The 25000-nt window shown below is 39.2% G+C and overlaps 1 protein-coding gene across 2 annotated transcripts in view; it reads right to left on the bottom strand.

The window, feature by feature from the left end:
* The window catches only part of SMG6 (SMG6 nonsense mediated mRNA decay factor), a 260817-nt gene that overhangs the window by 188929 nt on the left and 46888 nt on the right, over positions 1-25000 (bottom strand). The window contains exon 11 of one of the 2 annotated variants that reach the window (XM_075854152.1): positions 21745-21837. The exons of the other annotated variant lie outside the window; for it this stretch is intronic. Within the exon in view, the coding sequence (XP_075710267.1) occupies positions 21745-21837 (93 nt within the window). The remainder of the gene's footprint in view (positions 1-21744; positions 21838-25000) is intronic. 2 annotated transcript variants of the gene reach the window in all.

The raw sequence follows: 25000 nt of genomic DNA, 5'->3' as shown, positions 1-25000 counted from the left end.
TAAATGCCAGCTTTTGCAGTGATACATGGGGGTGGATAACTTGGCAGTCCCAGGGACAATGAATGGAGCGCTGGTCAAGCATGTGCACTACCGCTCCATTCACACAGGGGGACGCTGGGACCCGCATTCTCGTGATCGCTGGGGTTCAGTAGGACCCCTAGCAGTAGGACCCTTAGCAGTGGGACCCCTAGCGATCAGACATTTATCGCCTATGAGAAAACCACTTTAACGCCCATGGTTTTGGAATGGGATGTCCAGCAAGCTCATATGGGTGTGATGGTCAGGTGTCTACATACTTTTGACCAGACAGTGTACCTTGCGCAACCGAAATCTATCAAGTATCGCTCTGTCTATCTGTAAGTGTAAAACCACTACAACGTATGCAGCAGAGCCGGGATATAGATTGAGAAAATAACTACTTTTTTTCAACTCTACAGAATGACAAAAGAAAGGAAAGGAGGGGGGGGGGGGCAATGTTAATTTAGTTAAATTGAACTTGTATTGAGTGCAGGACAAGGTGTTCACATGTGAGCGCATATAACAGAATAATAAATAATTCCATACATCGACAGCCTGACCGTATGACCCACATCTATACATAATAGCCAATTTTATTTAAAGCCAATTTTTTTTTTTTCCAAACCAATTTTGTTTTCCTGCTAACATAAGAGGTTACAAACAGCCTGGGTGAGAGTGGAAACCAGAACAGCTCGGAGAATTGAATACTACCTCAAATCTCAGGGAGAGGTTTATTTTATTAGTTCTTAATAAATATCTTGCAGATTTCCTCAGGAAATACAGCAGATCACATGTAAAATAGTTTGGTACTGAAGTCAACAGTGTCAACATCTGAAATCTATTAGGGCAAAGCCACAGCAGGGAGATCAGCAGGCTGAAAAACTTCACTGCGCTGAGGCGGGGATGAGAAGGGAGGGGGGAAGGAGGAGGGCAGGAGGGAGAGGGGGGGAATCTCACGGCCTTCCAAATTCTTCGAGAGGTAAAAAAGTCAGCCAAGGCGCAGAGAGAGAAAGAGAGATCCCACATCCTGCCGTGTGCTGCCAGCGATCTGAAGTACCCAGAGCAGAAAGAGGAGATTAATTCCATGTCTGGCCCCAGAGGGAAGGAGGGGGGCTGGGAGGAGAGGGCAGGGTAAGTGGTGCTGGCTGCATGCCACCCCCTCCTCTCCCTCTCCTACCCCCCTTCTTTAAGACATGTTTCAATGCAGACAGAAGTAAACCCCAGCAGACAGCAGCTCACAGCCTGCCAGGGCTAAGCAGCAGCTGCACCACGTCTGACTCTACTATACAGATGTTTCTTACAGCATCACTTCCACCTTTTTTTTTTTTTTTTAAAGGCACAGCACATCTGGGAAGGAGGGGGATGAGATGGAAGGTAGGAAGAGGGGTGAGTGTTGGATGGAATCTAGTTTATTCAGGGGCCCCAAATAGGGATGCACAGGCTGCCAACAAACTGCATCTGAAGTGGATGATGAATATTGTCTGTCACCGCAGCTTCCAGAACAAGCTTAAAGCCAAAGCGTCTGACATGAAGTCTGCGGACGGGGGTCTAAAGCGATGCCGTGTATCAATTGAGGTGGTCATATGCCAGTCCTGGGTGAAATGCCTGAGGAAACCAGGAGGCATAGGCTCGTCAATCTCATCCTTTACACAATCAAGTACAGCAGGATTACTCCACCTGCAGATGATTGGAAGTACTACTCTCAGCATGCAACACCATTAATACTACAAATAGTAGATAAACAGCTGGGAGCCCAAGCTTGACAAAACATGCGGGATACGACCTGCGACTAAAGATGCAATGCAGACATTTATCTCATAGTAAAATGACACTTACTCTGCTGTTCATTTTGCTGCTTCTGTCTCGCCCAAAATAAATAAAAAGCTTATTAATTGTATAAAAAAAAAAACTTTCAAAGCCTCACATTTTTGAAGAGTTCTGCTTGCTGTCAGTGAACAGAAACATTTACGGTTTATAGGTGGAGGCTGTGTGGATCCTGAACCTCACTCCTTACAAGAGACAGCAGATACACTTACCAAGCTCTGCACCTGTGTGAATGGCACATTATCAGGACGGGTTTTTAGACTCTCATAATAAACAAGAATGTTTCAATTCTCTGACTGCCAGCAAAGATCTAGAAAATGAGGACGAATTAATAGACAATCAAACCCCCCTTAAAGAGGCTCTGTCACCACATTATAAATTCTCTATCTCCTACATAATCTGATCGGCGCTGTAATGTAGAGAACAGCAGTGGTTTTTATTTTGAAAAACGATCATTTTTGAGCAAGTTATGAGCAATTTTAGATTTATGCTAATGAGTTTCTCAATGGACAACTGGGCGTGTTTTTACTTTTTACCAAGTGGGCGTTGTAGAGAGGAGTGTATGACGATGACCAATCAGCGACCAATCAGCATCATACACTTCTCATTGTTCCAGCCCAGCTTCTTTCACTGCACAATCACACGGTGCTGGGGATCATGATGGGCACAATGAGAAGTGTATGATGCGGATTGGTCACTGATTCGTCAGCCTCATAGGCTGGGTCCACACGACCTATATTCAGGCGTAAACTAGGCGTATTATGCCTCGATTTACGCCTGAAAATAGGGCTACAATACGTCGGCAAACATCTGCCCATTCATTTGAATGCTTTTGCCGACGTACTGTGCAGATGACCTATCATTTACGCGTCGTCGTTTGACAGCTGTCAAACGACGACGCGTAAATTGACTGCCCCGGCAAAGAAGTGCAGGACACTTCTTTGCAATGTAATTTGAGCCGTTCTTCATAGAAGTCAATGAAGAGCAGCTCAAGATTACGGGCGTCAAAGACGCCTCGCATAATGCGAGGAGCTTTTACGTCTGAAACGACGCAGCCGTTTTCTCCTGAAAACAGTCTGTCTTTTCAGACGTAAAAGACAGTTCTCGTGTGCACATACCCATACACTCCTCTGTACAACACCCAGTTGGTAAAAAGTAAAAACACGCCCAGTTGTCCATTCAGAAACTCATTAGCATAAATCTAAACTAGCTCTTAACTTGCTCAAAAATGATCGTTTTTAAAAATAAAAACCACTGCTGTTATCTACATTACAGCGCCAATCACATTATGTAGGAGATAGAGCACTTATAATCTGGTGACAGAGCCTCTTTAAACACTACGTTACGACTTAGGCCAAATTGGGGAGTGATGGAATTGCTGCAGAACCCTATGTATGTGGCTTTACCCTTCTGAATCACAGCACCGTAAAAGTACTGCAGCAAATTGATTATTACATTGGAAACTCCGTTTCGCAGAAACAAATTTGTTTGCAATTTTCAGGTTTCAAGAGCCACAAATATTTATATATATATATATATATATATATATATACATACATACACTGTCCTGTGGTTAAAATGCAACATGAACAGGGTTTCCCATACATCTGGTTATTGGTTGGATATTTGAGGTCAATACATAAATTAATCTGACGCCCGGGGCATGTGTTCAATGGCGTGCAAGTTTCAGGCAGCGCACTTAGCTATTTTAAGTGCTCTATTCAGCACGTCTCCCCTATGGTCACAAATAACCGCTGCATCCCCAAAACCCATATACCAGTAATAGGTGCAAAAAAATGTGCTTAGAGGAGCAATTCCCATAAATCGGGCAGCATTGTCCAGACACCCAGACCATTACCACAAAACCAAGATAGGCCTTAAAGCAAATGGCTACCCAAGTCTAAATAGGTCCAACATTCTGTGCTGAATACATAGACAACCCACACTTAAAAAGAAGCTGTTGCGCCAATCAGCTGATCACCGCGGGTCCGACTTCCCTTAAACCCAACACGATATCACTGCTATCACTGGAGGAAGTCACATAACTTGAAGCTCCTGTGCCCAATTGGAAAAAAGGAAACAGGAAAAAGAGTTTTCTTCTAAGGCAGAGGGGCTCCCTTAGGCACCCACCTATGCACCCACTATAGGAACACCCCTGCATCTCGGCTTACATTTATCCTGCAGTGTTCACTAGAGGGAAAATGTAGTACAACCTGCCGGCAATTAAATTAATGGCCATCCATGGGCGAGCCGGGTCTGCCCGAGCAGTAGCTGCTCTTAAAGTGGCCTAAAGTTCTGACACACAAAAAAAGGTCCAGAGTGGGGGATATTGACAGAAGTTGTCGTTGTCGTGAGACAATCCCTATAATTTCTTAATATATCTTTAGAACGGTTAGCTCCCAGTTTTTCTGATACAGAGCTCCAAATCTCCTGCACAGACACGAGTTAAATGACAACATTCTGTCTCCTGCTTCTACTACTAGAAAGAGCTCAACTTCAACATACCACAGTGTGCAGTGAGCTCCCTCTAGTGGTGGCTGCAGGCAGCTAGAACTGTATAATTTAACTTCAGGTCTACGGGAAGTGCAGTTTCAACAGTTCTAAAGACATATTAAAAAAATTCAGTACACAATGCTGGGCCTAAAAATACAACCTTCCTGAAAAATTATTTCAGTATAGTAGGCTGAAACGTAACACAAGGAAAAAACTTATTTTCAGAAAGGGTGACAGATTCATGGAACACTATTCCAGCATTGGGACACATACTGTTAAAGCATTCAAAAATGTTTGGAACAGACACATGGATAGCGTCGAAAATGTTAAGCATTATAAAAACAGGGAAATAGATTATAAATATTAGGCACTGTGCTTGTTTTGCATAGCTTGTGACATTGAGCCAAGTACATAATAACACGGTATATACTGCAATATATAAAAGGTCAGCTTTATTTTGATTGGACTACCTCCAATAAAAAAATTTGAAAAAAAAAGGTTGTATATTGAAGAATTTACGTATAACAATTTTAAAAAAAAGGCCACACTGAAATGACCTGTAGTTTTTTTTTCTGCCCTCAAATTCTATTTTTCTGGTGTTAAAATGTAGACACACACATCATAGAGAACCAGTCATCTTCCATTTTTATTGATTTAATTGTATCTTTTTTTTTCATCTAAATCCGTTACTAACAGCGGCTTAATATTAAATTTTTGAAAATAACGTCCTGTGTACTATTTTTGGTATATAGGACAATCTGAGTGCCATCACATTCCGGTCCAGTGCACTGTCAGGTAGTCTAGGTAGGGAAGTAACAATTATAGTATTATTTATATAATAAAGGCAAGATAGCAGCTCATTTCAAATCCCTGTGGAAAGGTTTGAGTAGGGGGAAGGGCTGAGGGCGAGTCCGTGAAGGTGGCCATACACATTAGACTAACGTTATCCGAAACCGCCGATTTTGACAAGATCAGCAGATCATCTAATGTGTATTAGATGTTCGGCCGACATCCATTCGGAAGGGGTCAGAAAAAAAAGATGATATTGGGCATCAATAATTTCAACATGCTGATTTTGTTCTCAAAGGAGCTAGGCTGCTGCCAGAGGTGACTGGCAGCAGCTTATTCCCCTCTCCCTATTGAGAACACATGCACAGTCGGCCAAACTGAGCCAGCATATGTATGGGGAGGTCGGAGCAACAATCAAGAGCGATTTTTTTAGATAACCCCAGTGACTACATCAGTAAGGTTTGCATAAGAGGCAACCAAACAAAGGAATTCTATTGTTTAGTTCAAAGCTTTCGATCTTGCACATTGTTGATGACTTGTAAACCATAATGTGTATATAAATACGCTTATTCGAATGTAATAGTCCCAAATTGAAGAGGGTACACCTTTAGTGTATCCTGAACGCCTTTGAAAACATTTTTTTGCTTTTTTTTTTTAAATAAAAATGTTTGGTGCCAGTTTTGTAATTACTTTTTAGTAAAAATTAGTTTTACTTTTTGAGATACAGCTGCTTTCTATACTGTATATAGAACAGCTGTGTCATGCGCTGAGACCGAAATCTGTCAGGCAGCACTGACGGGTCCAGTGTCAGCGGGTCCTGTGTGCCTCTGACAAGCAGGATCCACCTGTTATCGATCATATCTAAGTCATGAACTTAGATGTAATTGGTAACAGCTCGATCCCGTGTGGACCCTCTGACACTAACCCCATCAGTGCCGCTGATCTGACGGATTCAGGTCTCAGCACAAGATACAGCTGCTGTGTATACAGGATACAAAGCAGCTGTATCTCAAAAAAGTAAAATATTTTTTTTTTTTAAAGTAATTAGAAAGTTGCACCAAACACACTGATAAACATTTTTATTTAAAGAAAAAAAAAAAAAAGTTTGCAACAGGTGTACATAGCCTTTAATGTATCTTTATAGCAGCGGGAGTTCTGATTTTCTGATACAGAGCTTTCCATAGACGGATTTAAAAGATTACATGCTGGCTACTGTAGTCAGTCACAGCTCCTAAGCTCCCTCTAGTGGTGGCTGCAGGTGGCCAGAATGTTAATCTTCTACATCTACATGCATTTTTAGGCATCAATCTGTTAATATAGATTGATCGATATGATATATACATGGGCTCTTCCATTTTGACCCTAGCAAATTATCTAAACTCTCGAAGCTCAATTCGAAGCTCATCTTTATTACTTACCACCTTATACTCTGTTTTAGGATGATAACCTGATTACGAGAGTTGTTTTTTTTATTTTTTCCTGGCATGACATGCTGGGATTACCTAATTCTTGCACAACTATTGCCACATCCTAGTTTATGGTTACATCTTCAGATGTCTATATTACCTTTCCTTTTGAGAGACTTTAAAGCACTTGCTCTGTGTGTCTCCTGCCAACACATATTGCCATCAGCATTATAGAAAGTCAAGAATTAACCAGAAGGATCATAAAATCATTAAGAACTATTAGAACTAAGCTGCTGACAACACTCCTTGGCACAGACTCATCATAGCTACCTGCACACAAATAAAGAAGCAAAAGGCACGGCGCCACATAGTGCAGGTCAATCAGACTAAAAATAAATGTAGAACGTAGTTAATATGCTCACCACGTAGTAGTAGGTAAAGGCAATATATAACTCCACTGTGCTGCTGCCAGGATCCAAAACCGGTGAAAACGAATGGTCACCGCTAATTGAAGCAAACGAAGGAAGAAAAAAGGAGGATCCTATAGGGCGCTGCTACGTGGTTGTGGTGGAAAGTCAATGAAAAAATAGAAGATATATAATAATTATATAATAATTATTTATTGAACAATAGATGGCTACGCGTTTCAACACTGAACTAGTGTCTTCCTCAGGCCATTAAAAACATATACAAAGGGGTTCCTTATATACCTATAGATATTAGACAAACAAGAGTCAGAGGTGGGAGAGGTCAGGAAGTTAATTAGAACGTCATGATTAACAGCTGTATCAAAGGGCTAACTTAGAAAAAATCATTAGCACATAAAATAACACTTGCACAGGGGAAAGAAAAAAAGCGGGAAGCATACCCGTATTAATTTCATAGAATAAATGAATGAATTAATACATAAATAAATGTTGAATCCATCATACACAACATTGAAATAGTGTATAGACAAATATACATGTAAAAATATCATTAAAAACAAGGAATGCATTACATTAAATGATGAATTGACAGAAAAAGAAATATATATATATGAGCGCGTATAGTTCGATGCAGTAAATATTTTTTAGTGTCTCTAATATTATTGTTAGATGATGTAAACAATAATAAAGAAAATAAAATATATAAAAATATATATTTTAAAAACCATCCGATGTATAAAACCGGTGTACAGAAACGCAAAGTGTCAATAGTAGCCAAATCAGCTTTACATACGATTTTATAATCAGAAAAAAACACAATAATGGTTAACCATTATTATGTGACAAAACGAAAAGGTAGGGACTATAAGTATAAACAGAATTTAACAAATATATATATATTAGAAAAAATAATAAACACTTAAGGGAATAAATAGATATTTTTTCTAGAACACATACATAAAAGCCGCAATGGTTTGATAATAAGGACAGTTCACATTACTAACCCCATTGGTAGCATGCAAACCGACCCATTCGTGTAAATCATAAGTCATTAATATTTGAAATATTACTGCAGAAATATCTGTCACTTACGCAGCAGAAATTTAGAATGTCAGACACAAGCGCTAAAATGTGCCGTATTAAAACGGCATTTATACATAGCAGTGTTGTCAAAGTGACAAAGATAAAAAAAAAAGATTGACAAAATGCCAATCTTTTATTAGTAACAGAATCACAAAAAGCTAACAGCAAAATGCAAAATATTAGAAGGAGTAAACAATATAACTATAAGCAACAAAGGAAATAATCAGATTATTAAAAAATGATCCTAGTATAATACATAATATTTGTGTTTAAAATATAAATATAAAAAGAAAAAAAGAATAAATAGATGACACATAGTCAGCCATATTTAACGGTATTTATGGATGTCTTATATTGTCCACCCATAATTTGAAAATATTAAATATAGTAGTCAACAAAGTCACAAAGGGCAATTAATGAAGGGCAAATTTTTAGAAAAATAGTTATTTAAGGGCAAACAAACAATGAATTTTCGATTAACCAACAAGAATTAACGGGTTATTAAAATAGTATGTGATATTATCTCCGTAGTTAAGCAACCAAGAGGATCGTCAACAATATTACAGAACCCCCAGGGCCAGTGTTCAAATTCAAAGGGGACACGTTTAAGGGGTCAACGTTAAATCTATTCATGTAAAACAAATGTATATATTCGAATGTATATCGAATCAATAACCTTTGTAACCTATAATAATAAGATTAAATATAAATATCTATATAAAATTAATTTTTTAAAATTTTTTTTAAAAAATTGAACAACATTATACGATAAAAATCCATATGAGTTGAGAGGTCAGTAGGACATCAGTCCAAGGAAGATTCTGAAATATCATTAAGACCTCGTGGATTCAATGTCTGTAACTTAAAAATCCAATAGTTCTCCCTTTGTTTCAATTTATAAAATCTATTAGGGACATCACATGAAATGTGTTCAATAGGAATAATATTTAATGTGTCAAACTCTCTGTTGTGAAAAGAGGCACAATGTCGGGAGAGACTGTGTTTCAGAAAACCAGTGTTGACGTTGAATCTATGGTTATTCATTCTAGTACGTAGGCATTGTGTGGTTCTACCAACATATTGCAAGTGGCAAGGACATTCAATCAGGTATACTATATATGAACTGCCGCAGTTAAGAAAAGTTTTAATTTTAAAAAATTCCTTTGTGACTGTAGATGTAAAAGTGGTTTGTCTATGAAGGATGTTATTACAACACAGGCAACGTGGGTGACCACATTTAAAAGCGCCACAAATAGTAGGAAACAATTTAAAACTTGGTAGTTTAGATTTGCGTACTCTGCTAGGCGCAAGGATGTTTCTCAAAGTCTGTGCCCGTCTAAAAGTAATTTTTGGCATATCTGATAAATCGTTAACCAGATGAGGATCATTTTTTAAAATATTCCAATGTTTGGATAAAATAGTTCTAATCATTTTGTTCTCACTGTTAAAAGTCGTAATAAAATTAGTATTTCTATAGGTAGACTCAGTTTTCTTACGGATATGGTTAATACAAAGCTCTTGAGACAGCTTAGCGGCTTTGCACCGTGCTCCCTTAATCAGATTAGTCGGGAAATTCTTTTCCCTAAATCTTTTTTCAAGGACCGTACATTCTCTATTAAAATCACTGTCCTTGGTGCAATTTTTCCTAACCCTTCGGAATTGTCCGAAGGGCACATTTTTTATCCAAGGGGGATAGTGCGCACTTTTAAAATCTAAATAACTATTAACATCAACTGACTTAAAATGTGTTTTGGTGTTAAAAACATGGTTAGTAAGGTCATAACTGATTGTTAGATCTAAAAAGTCAATTGATGTTACGGAAAAGGTGTGTGTGAAAGATAATCCAAAATTATTATCATTTAAAATCTCCATAAATTTACGATCTCGTAATTTGACTGTCAAAAGTTCCGTTTTTTGAGTCATTTTCAATATACAAGATGTTGGATTTCATCGATGAAAGAGATAACCTACGTGGACTTCTTATTCAACAATTAATTGGAAAGGACATAGCCTTGAGGACTTCCGAAGCAGTGAGTACTGATCATGCTCCTGAACTGTTGAAACAAATGACGGACCTTTATTTAACATTAGAGGATACCCTCAAAAAAGAAGCATTTCAGAATATTGACTGTCGCTTTTTAGAGATTTACATTTTGGAGAATATTGCACCCAGAGGTTTGAGATTACTTTTCAATAACCCTTACCCCGTGGATGCAGCTTTCAGTCTTGATTGGAATACCTATATCAAACAGTGTCATATGGGTTTTTTGGAGAGATTATTTAACAAAAGAACCTCTCTTAGTCAATCACTCATTGAGGAGATATCTGCAGTTAGAGAGCAATTACTCCTGTTCTCTGATCATAGAGATTTTCCACAACTAGAATTATCCACCAATAATAGATTGAATAAGTATGAAAGGGATTTAATTATAAAAAAAGCGAATAAACTAAGAAGAGATCGAGCGGATTATACTATTAACCCCCTGGGTGATTGGAGGTCTGATGTACGTCCTACTTTGGTCAAAGATATTAACACTCCGTACAAATCTAATACTTACGTAAAACCCAAGAAAGTGAGTCATCCAGAACCCAACTTGCCATTGAATGATGTGACTACCTATAGTAGATCATTTAGGAATAGCTCTAAACATAGACCTATTCCTAATATAACTAATAAGGGAAAAACGGTAAATTCTCTCCCTAATACTGTTACGGAAAACGGTCTGATCACTACATTGCCGATTAAACCTAAACCTGTATATAGGGGTCCTAATCCCCCTTTATGTTCTACCATTGAACCAGTTACCTTACCAATAACATCCCACCTTGATCATATTATACCCATGAACGCTTTCAAATCGTCTGATTTGGAAATTCATCTTCTCCGATTACAATTAATACCAGATGAAATGGAAGTGACCCCTATAATAAATCGACTCACTTCACCCTTGAGTGACTCGATTGAAGCAAATTCGATGTCTCTGTTACAGCTATCTACACATGACACCTCCTCTCTCTCAGTTTCGCCCCTGTCTAAATCTTCATCATTAAAAGACCCATTGTTCATTAATTCTAGTAATAGTCAAGTTTTTTTTCTCATTTTGAAGAACAAAGGTGTATAACTACTTACCCCAAATCGGATTATCCCACTTCTTCCTCGGATATTACTCACTCTACGGTCTCTTTTTTAGGGCTCCCTTCCCAGCTGTTAATGTCACCTCTTACACCTGTAGTGACCAGCCAAGAATTGTTGATCCCCTATCTCATGAGCCCCAAAGCTCAGTCCATAACTCATTTCTTTCCGAAAATCCAACGTATCTCAACAAAAAGAAAACTAGATACAGAGGACGAAGAGGCGGAAAGAAACGACGTAAATCAATCAATATCATTCAACACAAAGAGGAATTGCACAAAACTATAAAAATATTTAATTTATCATCTTATAATCTAGGTATACACGAAGAAAGTTTATTGAATAAAGGTCTCTCCTTTTGCCCTACTACATCAGCGGATTCTTTTGAACTTTTCATGGACCTTAATAGGTTTGTTAGAAAACTAACACTAATGAGGCATTTTTCTATTTTAAAATCTCATTCATTACCTTCTAATAGCATTGATCCGAATATGATTGATACCACTTCTGTATTTGTTCCAGTAGATGTGCGTCCAAAATCAGATTTTTATCCATTACACCACCAAGGTTCTTTTATTGATACCTTCTCCACTCTGGTGGGTAATGATTTTAGAATATTGGATAATCCCCGTACTCCTACAGATAATCTTACACGACATGAGAGAAGGGCTGTTAAATCATTACGTAACAACATAGACATCGTAATCCGCCCCGCAGATAAAGGGGGCGGTATTGTGATTCAAGATAAAAGTAAATATCTGAATGAAACTTCACTTATTTTAACCGATAACACTTTTTATCATAAATTATCTTTTAATCCTTTGACATCTTACATACATGAATATAAAGTTCTAATTGACACAGCTGATAATAACGGGTTACTTACAAAAAAAGAAAAAAGATTTTTACATGTTCCCTTTCCTAACATACCGTTTATTTATCACCTTCCGAAGATACACAAATCTCCTACTAATCCCCCTGGACGCCCTATCATTTCTGGAATCGGTTCATTAACAAGTAATCTCTCCCACTTTGTAGATTTACATTTACAACCCTTTGTGCATAACTTACCCTCTTATTTAAAAGATTCTGATCAGTTAATAAGAGAATTACTAAATCTGAACACTGATCTAGATATATTTCCAATACATTTCCTAACAGCTGACGTGAATGCCCTTTATAGTAATATTCCACATAACAAGGGCCTAGAAGTAATTAATTCCGTTTTAGCAACTAGCACGGCGATTCCAACAGCGCAGGCTAACTTTTTAAGTAACTGTATTAAATTTATTCTGACACATAACCTTTTTACCTTTGGGAATGAGTTTTTTAATCAAATCAAGGGTTGTGCCATGGGCACACGCTTTGCACCATCATATGCGAATTTATATATGGGAGCCTTCGAGGAAGAATACATCTATGGAGACCACCCTTTTAAAGATAACATTTTATTGTACAAACGTTACATAGATGATCTCTTTTTTATTTGGAAAGGTGATAAGAATGGGGCTTTTAAATTTATGGAGATTTTAAATGATAATAATTTTGGATTATCTTTCACACACACCTTTTCCGTAACATCAATTGACTTTTTAGATCTAACAATCAGTTATGACCTTACTAACCATGTTTTTAACACCAAAACACATTTTAAGTCAGTTGATGTTAATAGTTATTTAGATTTTAAAAGTGCGCACTATCCCCCTTGGATAAAAAATGTGCCCTTCGGACAATTCCGAAGGGTTAGGAAAAATTGCACCAAGGACAGTGATTTTAATAGAGAATGTACGGTCCTTGAAAAAAGATTTAGGGAAAAGAATTTCCCGACTAATCTGATTAAGGGAGCACGGTGCAAAGCCGCTAAGCTGTCTCAAGAGCTTTGTATTAACCATATCCGTAAGAAAACTGAGTCTACCTATAGAAATACTAATTTTATTACGACTTTTAACAGTGAGAACAAAATGATTAGAACTATTTTATCCAAACATTGGAATATTTTAAAAAATGATCCTCATCTGGTTAACGATTTATCAGATATGCCAAAAATTACTTTTAGACGGGCACAGACTTTGAGAAACATCCTTGCGCCTAGCAGAGTACGCAAATCTAAACTACCAAGTTTTAAATTGTTTCCTACTATTTGTGGCGCTTTTAAATGTGGTCACCCACGTTGCCTGTGTTGTAATAACATCCTTCATAGACAAACCACTTTTACATCTACAGTCACAAAGGAATTTTTTAAAATTAAAACTTTTCTTAACTGCGGCAGTTCATATATAGTATACCTGATTGAATGTCCTTGCCACTTGCAATATGTTGGTAGAACCACGCAATGCCTACGTACTAGAATGAATAACCATAGATTCAACGTCAACACTGGTTTTCTGAAACACAGTCTCTCCCGACATTGTGCCTCTTTTCACAACAGAGAGTTTGACACATTAAATATTATTCCTATTGAACACATTTCATGTGATGTCCCTAATAGATTTTATAAATTGAAACAAAGGGAGAACTATTGGATTTTTAAGTTACAGACATTGAATCCACGAGGTCTTAATGATATTTCAGAATCTTCCTTGGACTGATGTCCTACTGACCTCTCAACTCATATGGATTTTTATCGTATAATGTTGTTCAATTTTTTAAAAAAATTTTAAAAAAAATTAATTTTATATAGATATTTATATTTAATCTTATTATTATAGGTTACAAAGGTTATTGATTCGATATACATTCGAATATATACATTTGTTTTACATGAATAGATTTAACGTTGACCCCTTAAACGTGTCCCCTTTGAATTTGAACACTGGCCCTGGGGGTTCTGTAATATTGTTGACGATCCTCTTGGTTGCTTAACTACGGAGATAATATCACATACTATTTTAATAACCCGTTAATTCTTGTTGGTTAATCGAAAATTCATTGTTTGTTTGCCCTTAAATAACTATTTTTCTAAAAATTTGCCCTTCATTAATTGCCCTTTGTGACTACTATATTTAATATTTTCAAATTATGGGTGGACAATATAAGACATCCATAAATACCGTTAAATATGGCTGACTATGTGTCATCTATTTATTCTTTTTTTCTTTTTATATTTATATTTTAAACACAAATATTATGTATTATACTAGGATCATTTTTTAATAATCTGATTATTTCCTTTGTTGCTTATAGTTATATTGTTTACTCCTTCTAATATTTTGCATTTTGCGATTCTGTTACTAATAAAAGATTGGCATTTTGTCAATCTTTTTTTTTTATCTTTGTCACTTTGACAACACTGCTATGTATAAATGCCGTTTTAATACGGCACATTTTAGCGCTTGTGTCTGACATTCTAAATTTCTGCTGCGTAAGTGACAGATATTTCTGCAGTAATATTTCAAATATTAATGACTTATGATTTACACGAATGGGTCGGTTTGCATGCTACCAATGGGGTTAGTAATGTGAACTGTCCTTATTATCAAACCATTGCGGCTTTTATGTATGTGTTCTAGAAAAAATATCTATTTATTCCCTTAAGTGTTTATTATTTTTTCTAATATATATATATTTGTTAAATTCTGTTTATACTTATAGTCCCTACCTTTTCGTTTTGTCACATAATAATGGTTAACCATTATTGTGTTTTTTTCTGATTATAAAATCGTATGTAAAGCTGATTTGGCTACTATTGACACTTTGCGTTTCTGTACACCGGTTTTATACATCGGATGGTTTTTAAAATATATATTTTTATATATTTTATTTTCTTTATTATTGTTTACATCATCTAACAATAATATTAGAGACACTAAAAAATATTTACTGCATCGAACTATACGCGCTCATATATATATATTTCTTTTTCTGTCAATTCATCATTTAATGTAATGCATTCCTTGTTTTTAATGATATTTTTACATGTATATTTGTCTATACACTATTTCAATGTTGTGTATGATGGATTCAACATTTATTTATGTATTAATTCATTCATTTATTCTATGAAATTAATACGGGTATGCTTCCCGCTTTTTTTCTTTCCCCTGTGCAAGTGTTATTTTATGTGCTAATGATTTTTTCTAAGTTAGCCCTTTGATACAGCTGTTAATCATGACGTTCTAATTAACTTCCTGACCTCTCCCACCTCTGACTCTTGTTTGTCTAATATCTATAGGTATATAAGGAACCCCTTTGTATATGTTTTTAATGGCCTGAGGAAGACACTAGTTCAGTGTTGAAACGCGTAGCCATCTATTGTTCAATAAATAATTATTATATAATTATTATATATCTTCTATTTTTTCATTGACTTTCCACCACAACCACGTAGCAGCGCCCTATAGGATCCTCCTTTTTTCTTCCTTCGTTTGCACACAAATAAAGCACTGATAAAAAAAAAAATACAATGTACAGTATATAGCAGCCATATACAATATCTGGCTCACCATGGTCTTTCAGCTCAGTCTGGATAGAAGAACCATCAATAATTTATGCCAGTGATACAAAGATCATGCATGCAATACAGGTTTGAATTGAGTCACACAACACTTTACAATCTTGAATAGCCTTCTATGTCAAACCAGTGGCCAAATAGTTAATATTGCCACAAAAATAAAGTAGTAAATATCTCTGTTAAATTACAAACAAAAAATAATAATTTTCATTTGGATTAAAAAAAAAATGTAAAAAAAGCTGCTTCGTCTAGATATTGCAGTTACATAATAGTTATGGCACCCTGTGATGTTCATTTAATCCCCTCCTAGGACATCCACTTAGGGGCCTGTTCACATCTGCGTCTGTGTTTCCGTTTCACTGCTCCATCAGATTGTCCCGTAGCTGAAAAAAACCTCTCCTGTTGAATCCAACAGCAAGTGTTTAATTTTCCTGCAGCGCCAATACAGGGGAAAGGAAGAATTACACCCACTAACATCTATGGGCCATTCATATAACGCATGGACGTGCTGGATCTTCCAGAAGGAGTGACACTATTTGTAGCTGCTTCTTTGCTACACGAGGGACTCCTGGATTATTTTTGACCAGACAACCACTTTAAATTGCCAAATTGCTAATAGGTGTGCCTATAGTCCTCTATTGTTTCTGGTTTCTTTGCGATGTAGTTTCAGATGATTTATAGTTAAGCTGATTATTCTGTTTTAAACATGTACAGGTATATAAGAGTCTAAATTAAACTTCAAAGTGATTCTAAATTGGACTCTGCAAATAAGCTTATTTATCAGCTTATTTGCAGAGGAACTTTCTATTGAAGACCATCCTTAAACACCTTTACTTTATTGATCACCTTGGAGGTAAAAAACAGAACTTTAAACAGGTATTGTTCCACTGTCAAATTCCAAATACTTTAACTCAGACAACAAATGAAAAAAAGGCGTTTTGTTTTTTTCCAGGACCATTTTTCAAAGCTGGACATATTCTATACATATTTTACATATGGGATCACTGAGAGCAGCTGCATTCCCTCGCTTTCCAGAGGAAGCCGAATGCCAGCGCTGGTATTCATGTGACCAAGAGCAGCTCTGTATCATGGTTCAAATCAAGGCAGCCGTAAGGACACCAACTACTTAAAGTTAACAAAGAGGTAAAACAGAGACTCCACACATGACAGTCTGAGGATTAAAACCTGGAAAAATAAGAACCAGGGAGGAGTTGCCCACTCAAGCGTCTGCCTAATCATGACATGAGAATGACAAACCCATTCCCTTGAGTTTCTCATCCCCTTGAAACAGAAGAGGAAAAGTTCACAGTCATTTATCTTTTGACAGAAATGAGGGGTTTACTACTTCTGCGAAGAAATTAAATTACCATGACATGTCTGGAATCACAAGCTCGGCAACAAGGAAGATGATAAATTTGTAAATCACTAGTATTGATGAGCCATATATTCAGCGCTGATATTTCCTTAATGAGTAACTACACTTCATTAAACTTTTGATCAGGTCATAGCGACATATCAAAAGTTTGGATTGGTGGGGGTCCGGGTGCCGACTCCCATACCGTTGCTGAAACGAAGGTGCAGAAGCGCTCAGCTGAACGTAGAACATCTATGCGAAGCTAAAGAAGGCTTACATAGATGTTCTACGTGAGATGTTTTCGGCCTGACGTAGAGCGCTGGTCACAGCCAAAGGAGCAAAGCGTTTAGCTGAGCGCTTCAACACCTTCGTTTCAGCAATGGTGGGGGACTCCGCACCCGGACCCTCACCAATCCAAACTTCTGATATGTCTCTATGACATATCAAAAGTTTTATAAAAGTGTAGTTACGATTTAAGATGACGGTACACATGCCATAGCTGTTTGGCTGACAGCGACTTCTCCTGACTCGACCATAAACATGCACACTTGTCTCAGTCGATGGGCAGAGAGGAATAAGCCTCTGCCAGTATCTTATCATCGGTGAGAACACAGGATCGGACATGTTGAAATTCAACGTGCCTGATCATTCTTTCCCCTGGGATCTACCATCAGGGGATGGTTGGAAGGCCCCATACACATCAGGCTGTCAGCAGGTTTGAACGACATATCTAATGTGTATGGCCAGTTTTAGACTGTAGTAATAAGAATGGAATGGTCTAGACCTGGGGTCTCAAGCACGCGGCCCGCGGGCCGCATGCGGCCCCTGGGGCTGTCATCTGCGGCCCGCGGGACACAGAACCGCTAGTATCGGCTCTGCTCCTAGACTCTGGAATTCCATGACATCGCTGTCCACATATGATCAGCGATGTCTGGGGCTTCCCCAGAGCCGGAGTCCCGAGCAGAGCGCTGGTGTCGGCTCTGCTCCGGGACTCTGTGGAATTCCCTGACATCGCTGTCCACATATGAACAGCGATGTCTGGGGCTTCCCCAGAGCCGGAGTCCCGGGCAGAGCGCTAGTACAGGCTCTGCTCCGGGACTCTGTGGAATTCCATGACATCGCTGCCCATATATGGACAGTGTGTCAGGGTCTTGCCCAGAGCGGAGCAGAGCGCTGGTGTCGGCTCTGCTCCTGGACTCTGGGGAAGCCTCTGACATCGCTGTCCATACATCGACAATGATGTCAGGTGCTTCCCCAGAGCAGGAGTCCCAGTGATGTCAGGAGCACAGCTGGAGTCCCAGGAAGAGCCTACTAGCGCTCTGCCTGGGACTCCAGCTCTGGGCAAGCCCCTGACATCACTGGGGCAGCCTCTACAGAGGGCACTGGGGCAGCCTCTACAGAGGGCACTGGGGCAGCCTCTACAGAGGGCACTGGGGCAGCCTCTACAGAGGGCACTGGGGCAGCCTCTACAGAGGGCACTGTGGCAGCCTCTACAGAGGGCACTGTGGCGTTATCTACAAGTGGGTGTGTGACAGTATCTGAAGAGGACACTGGCATTATCTAGGGGTGTGTTGCATTATCTACATTAACTTTTCCTTGCCGATCACGACCAAAAATTTATATGTTTGTACACTACATTCATACTTAGTTAAACACCTTTATAGTCTATCAGTTCCTGTACAGCTGCTTGATTCGGTTTTTAAAAGGGGTTGCCCAGGACATGTAAAACAAGGGCTGCAGGGAGAGTATGGGCTAAAATAAGAAAACAAGTTACACGCACCTACTAAATCCTCTGCAGTTCCAGCGCTGTGTGCAGGTGGTCTCGGCCTGTCTCTTTACCTCTACAGGAAGCGATTACATCCTCTTCGGCTGCAGCCAATCACTGGCCACAGGGATGGCGCGCCATTCTTGCCAGCATCACTGCTGAGGCGAGTGATTGGCTGCAGCAGAATGGGAAGTCATCACTTCCTGTAAAAGGTCACAGACTGGCGAAGACCACCAGAGCAGCGGCGCTCGAACGGCGTGGGAATTTGCTAGTATGCCTTGTTTTGAATGCAGCCTCCTTTTTACATGTCCCGGACATTTTTCACTAAAAATTGGCTACTATTTTTCAATACTTTTTGTGGACTTTGTTGGCATGTATAGCCAAGAGTTTAAAGCGTGTTTTTTTACAAGCGTTTTCCCTGGCTTTTTTTAATCTATTTATAGTCATTTTCTACATGCGTTTGTTCTGGCCATTTTCGAACTTCCATAGAGAAAAACACCAAAATAAACGCCAAACCTAGAGCATGTTGCTCTTTACTACAAACACCACGGACTCCAAAAACACTTTCATATTTCACTTGGACATCTGGATGCAGCAGCCTCACCAACCAGAGCATAATAATGCTTGGGCCTCACCAACCAGAGCATAATAATTCTTGGGCCTCACCATCTGTGGTCAAAGTCAATGCCAAAATTTAAAAATATTGCAAATTTTACCTTCATTTGGCTCCTGAACGATGTTAAAAAAGGCACGAAAAGACACCATTATTTTTCCAAACCAGTCATTGTCTCAGGCTCACCCTACAGTATGAGAAGCACTGGTCTAGACAGAGACAGTATACCCACAAGATATATTGAAGTTCTACAAGTTTAAAGTGTACCTAACTTTACAGAATAAGTTGCATATGTTAGTACATGAGGAAATACATTATTTCTGGCCATGATAGAACTTGTATGTGGCAGTAAACCAGGTATTGGTACTTTTGGCAGTGTGGGCAGGTGCCAAGTCCTGCTGGAAAATGAAATCAGCATCTCCATAAAGCTTGTCAGTAGAGGAAAGCATGAAGTGCTTTAAAAGTTCCTGGTAGACGGCTGCGCTGACTCTGGACTTGTATTGTCTCCCACAGGTATTGTCTAAAAGATAATGCGCAGCAGATGGTGCAGTGTGAGATTTGCAATTTTCTATATACACTACCGTTCAAAAGTTTAGGGTCACTTAGAAATGTCCTTATTTTTGAAAGAAAAGCACAGTTTTTTTCAATGAAGATAACATTAAATTAAATCAGAAATACACTCTATACATTGTTAATGTGCTAAATGACTATTCTAGCTGAAAACGTCTGGTTTTTAATGCAATATCTACATAGGTGTATAGAGGCCCATTTCCAGCAACCATCACTCCAGTGTTCTAATGGTACATTGTGTTTGCTAACTGTGTTAGAAGGCTAACGGATGATTAGAAAACACTTGAAAACCCTTGTGCAATTATGTTAGCACCACTGTAAACAGTTTTGCTGTTTAGAGGAGCTATAAAACTGACCTTCCTTTGAGCTAGTTGAGAATCTGGAGCATTACATTTGTGGGTTCGATTAAACTCTCAAAATGGCTAGAAAAGGAGAGCTTTCATGTGAAACTCGACAGTCTATTCTTGTTCTTAGAAATGAAGGCTATTCCATGCGAGAAATTGCCAAGAAACTGAAGATTTCCTACAACGGTGTGTACTACTCTCTTCAGAGGACAGCACAAACAGGCTCTAACCAGAGTAGAAAGATAAGTGGGAGGCCCCGCTGCACAACTGAGCAACAAGACAAGTACATTAGAGTCTCTAGTTTGAGAAATAGACGCTTCACAGGTCCTCAACTGGCAGCTTCATTAAATAGTACCCGCAAAACGCCAGTGTCAACGTCTACAGTGAAGAGGCGACTCCGGGATGCTGGCCTTCAGGGCAGAGTGGCAAAGAAAAAGCCATATCTGAGACTGGCTAATAAAAGGAAAAGATTAATATGGGCAAAAGCACACAGACATTGGACAGAGGAAGATTGGAAAAAAGTGTTATGGACAGACGAATCGAAGTTTGAGGTGTTTGGATCACACAGAAGAACATTTGTGAGACGCAGAACAACTGAAAAGATGCTGGAAGAGTGCCTGACGCCATCTGTCTAGCATGGTGGAGGTAATGTGATGGTCTGGGGTTGCTTTGGTGCTGGTAAAGTGGGAGATTTGTACAAGGTAAAAGGGATTTTGAATAAGGAAGGCTATCACTCCATTTTGCAACGCCATGCCATACCCTGTGGACAGCGCTTGATTGAAGCCAATTTCATCCTATAACAGGACAATGACCCAAAGCACACCTCCAAATTATGCAAGATCTATTTAGGTAAGAAGCAGGCAGCTGGTATTCTATCTGTAATGGAGTGGCCAGCGCAGTCACCAGATCTCAACCCCATAGAGCTGTTGTGGGAGCAGCTTGACCGTATGGTACGCAAGAAGTGCCCATCAAGCCAATCCAACTTGTGGGAGGGGCTTCTGGAAGCATGGGGTGAAATTTCTCCCGATTACCTCAGCAAATTAACAGCTAGAATGCCAAAGGTCTGCAATGCTGTAATTGCTGCAAATGGAGCATTCTTTGACGAAAGCAAAGTTTGAAGGAGAAAATTATTATTTTAAATAAAAATCATTATTTCTAACCTTGTCAATGTCTTGACTATATAACACACATATATATGGACAGATAGATGGATAGATGTAGAAGCTGCAGCAGAGTGGAGGACATTAATACAACAGTACAGATCAGTGTAGCTAAGACTCCAGAACTGGTGTGACATAGAAATCTTACCAACAGTGTGTCTTTCTGACTCTGCTCCTGCTTCCTTCCCCTCTCTCATCATAGACTTAAATGCAGGGTGTCTGTGTGACTCACTAAGTCTCCGCTCCCACCTCCTAATTCCCCCTCCTCTCTCTATAGACTTGTATAGGCAGGTAGTGAAGAGATACACCCCTACCTTCTCCAGTTAATCTTTTACTAGGGACGGACTTTACTTGACAACAGGGTGCGGACAGCAGATTACAGGAAGGGAGACACCTAGTGGAAGTAACTTTACACAGAATTTGCATTAATAAAAACAACTACATTTTAACAGTAAGTATATTACAAAGTTTATATATATCAGGTATACTATTAGATTAGCAAAAGTTGTTTGAAAAGTTAGTGTTCATTTATCAGATGCATGTTGCGAGAGCTTGGAAAAAAATGACAGAGGGCGATGGGAGTGATATCAAGGATAGGTTTCAAAACACATAATGAAAAAACATTTTTTATTAAGTAGCTAAGCAATAATGTGACACAATTTAGGGTTTGTCTGCCTTTGACAATTCCTTTTTGCTAAAAGTGACCGCCCCCCTTTCCCATTGCTATGCTGATCACAGGATTTCCCGCTGCTGGCTGCCCCAGCGATCAACTGTAATCTGTGGGGGAGGATAGAAAGTGTTCAATATCCCGCCAGCGCTACCACAGGAGAAAATTGGCACCGTGAACTTATAAATCAATAGGCTGTCCATGTAATGCATGGACGTGACAGGTCCTCCAGATCAAGATACATTCTTTGTAGCCACTCTAATCTGGCTAATAGATAAGGGTCCTAAAAGGGAACCCCCCTCTATCAAGTCAGAAAGCCCTAATAAGATATTCGAAAACAAATTTTCTAACCCAGACACCTTGAAGTAAAATTAAAGCCAATTCTATTAGCGGTTAACAGTATTTAACAGGACTGATTCAGCATGACGTTGCGTAGAAGTAAAAGCCAAGCACAATCTACACTTTGGTAGCTGGCTGAGCTACTGGGAACGGCTGCTCCAGTAATATTATCATTCACACACGTGTTGGTGCATGCGTAGAGGATTACACGCCTATTATGCCGAACTCCTAAATCTCTCAGCATTAGGGTCTCATTTCAGTCTTACTAACAGCAGGAACTCCAGAGTACGCAAGTCAGACAGAATTAGCCTGCAGTAGTGGAATTCCTCTTCTGTGCCACACAGCAACTTTAGTTTCCACACTACTGTGCCAGCACCCATGTCGAATACGGGAAATAAGACGTTTATTCTCAGATTGCATTAACCACTGGTATATATGGATGTTAGAAGCCATTCTTCTCTAGTTCACTCCACTATTACTGGTAAACCTGTGCCTTTCTTCTCCACTGACGTAATCAGACTATTTTATACCCAGTAGGTTACTTCATTTATGAAAGCTTTGCGTTTAGTGAAATTGTCTTTAGTGACCGTAGAACAGGATATTCTGTGTGTTCACATATAAAATCATTCACAGCAGGGGCAACTACAAGACTCAGGCCCCGTGCACACGACCGTAAAAAACCTCTGTTTTTGCAGACCGCAATTGCGGTCCGCAAAAACGGGCCCATTCACTTTAATTGAACGCGGACACCTTTCCATATCGCTACGGATAAGTGTCCGTTCCGCAGAACTGTGCCGGGAATTATGGAGCATGTCCGTTCTAGGTCCGCAATTGCGGCACGGACTCCTCCATAGAAGTCTATGGGGGAAGTCAAAATTGCGGATGGCTACGGAGGTGCGTCTGCAAATACGGATAGCCATCCGCAAAAAACAGAAGTGTTGCTGAGCGACACAAAGGGGATTTCCCATCAATCAGGCCTCTTATTTTTTTTCTGATCCGTATATACAGATGCACTACGGACCGTATTTGCAGATACCATTCAGCAGAAATGTGTACGTTGCTGATGATTTGCTGATGACTATAAAGCAATACGGAACCGTATTTACGGTCAGTATTTGCGGATACGGTCGTGTGCATGGGGTCTCAGGCCCAATACAAACGGCTGTGCCCGCAATCACGGCCCGGAAATGTGTCCACGTTCAATGGAAGTGAATGGGTCAGTTTTTGCGGACCACAATTGCGGTCCGCAAAAACTGAGGTTTTTTATGGTTGTGTGCATGGGGCCTCATTATGGCAAGGACTCTCCCATAGAAGTCCATGGGAGCTTCCGTAAATACGGACGGATATTGATTTGCATCCGTAAACCGGCCGTATTTACGGAAGCATTGCTAGGTAACATTTGGATGACATCATTTGCAACCTCCCTCTTTTTGTAAGGATCCGTATATATGGATGGAATACGGATGCCATACGGTTCCGTATTTACGGACAGTATTTCTGGATAGATGAAAATACGGTGGCCTAAGGCCTCATACACACAAACTTATTTTTTTTTCCTCCCGTAAATACTGGCATAAATATATTTTTTTCCTCCCGTAAATACTGGCCCTCTTTTGAGATCCAGTCCGACCTCCCTGGATGACGCGGCAGTCCATGTGACCGCTGCAGCCTGTGATTGGCTGCAGCGGTCACATGGGCTGAAACGTTATCCAAGGAGGCCGGACTGGAGGAAGAAGCAGGGAGTTCTGGGTACGTATTAACTTTTTTTTGTTACGGGTTTTTGAAGTAAGTTTAGACATCTATATTGTGAGCGCCGCGCATGGTACTCACTGTCCAGGGTGCTGAAAGAGTTACTGCCGATTAGTGCATTCTCTTCTCTCTGTCCTGCACTGATCATTTAACTCTTTCAGCACCCTGGACAGTGACTATCTCCTGACGTCGCCTAGCAACGCCCGTGCCGTAATTATGGCCTGAAATAGGATATGTTCTATATTTTTCAACGGCACAGGCACCTTCCCGAAAGCAAACGTAATTACCACCGTTTTTACGTTCGTGTGCATGAGGCCTAAGGAAAAGGGAATAAAAGTAATGATGACTAAACTTCATCATTGGCGTCAGATAACCATGGTGTACATATTACAGTTGGTATTGAAGCTCACTTTGTAACGCCACCTGTCAGTCATTTGTGGTACTGCAGAACCCTTTAGGGTAGTCTGCATCTTTTTATCAGTTTTCCCCTCTGCAGGCTCTATCGCTAAATCTAAGACTTCACTGAGTAAGTTAGTGGAGCCTAATTATATATATATATATATATATATATATATATATATATATATAGCAAAAGAAAATTTGCAGCACTCCAATATGAAAAAAATAGTGGTTTATTCACTCCAGATACAACAGCAACGTTTCAATCCTACAATAGGATCTTTATCAATCCTATTGTAGGATTGAAACGTTGCTGTTGTATCTGGAGTGAATAAACCACTATTTTTTTCATATTGGAGTGCTGCAAATTTTCTTTGGCTATACCTTACATTCCGTCCGAGGATCGGGACGTTTTG

This window comes from Rhinoderma darwinii, chromosome 2, assembly GCF_050947455.1.
Source record: "Rhinoderma darwinii isolate aRhiDar2 chromosome 2, aRhiDar2.hap1, whole genome shotgun sequence".
Lineage (NCBI taxonomy): Eukaryota > Metazoa > Chordata > Amphibia > Anura > Rhinodermatidae > Rhinoderma > Rhinoderma darwinii.
This window is presented reverse-complemented; position numbering and strand designations above follow the sequence as displayed.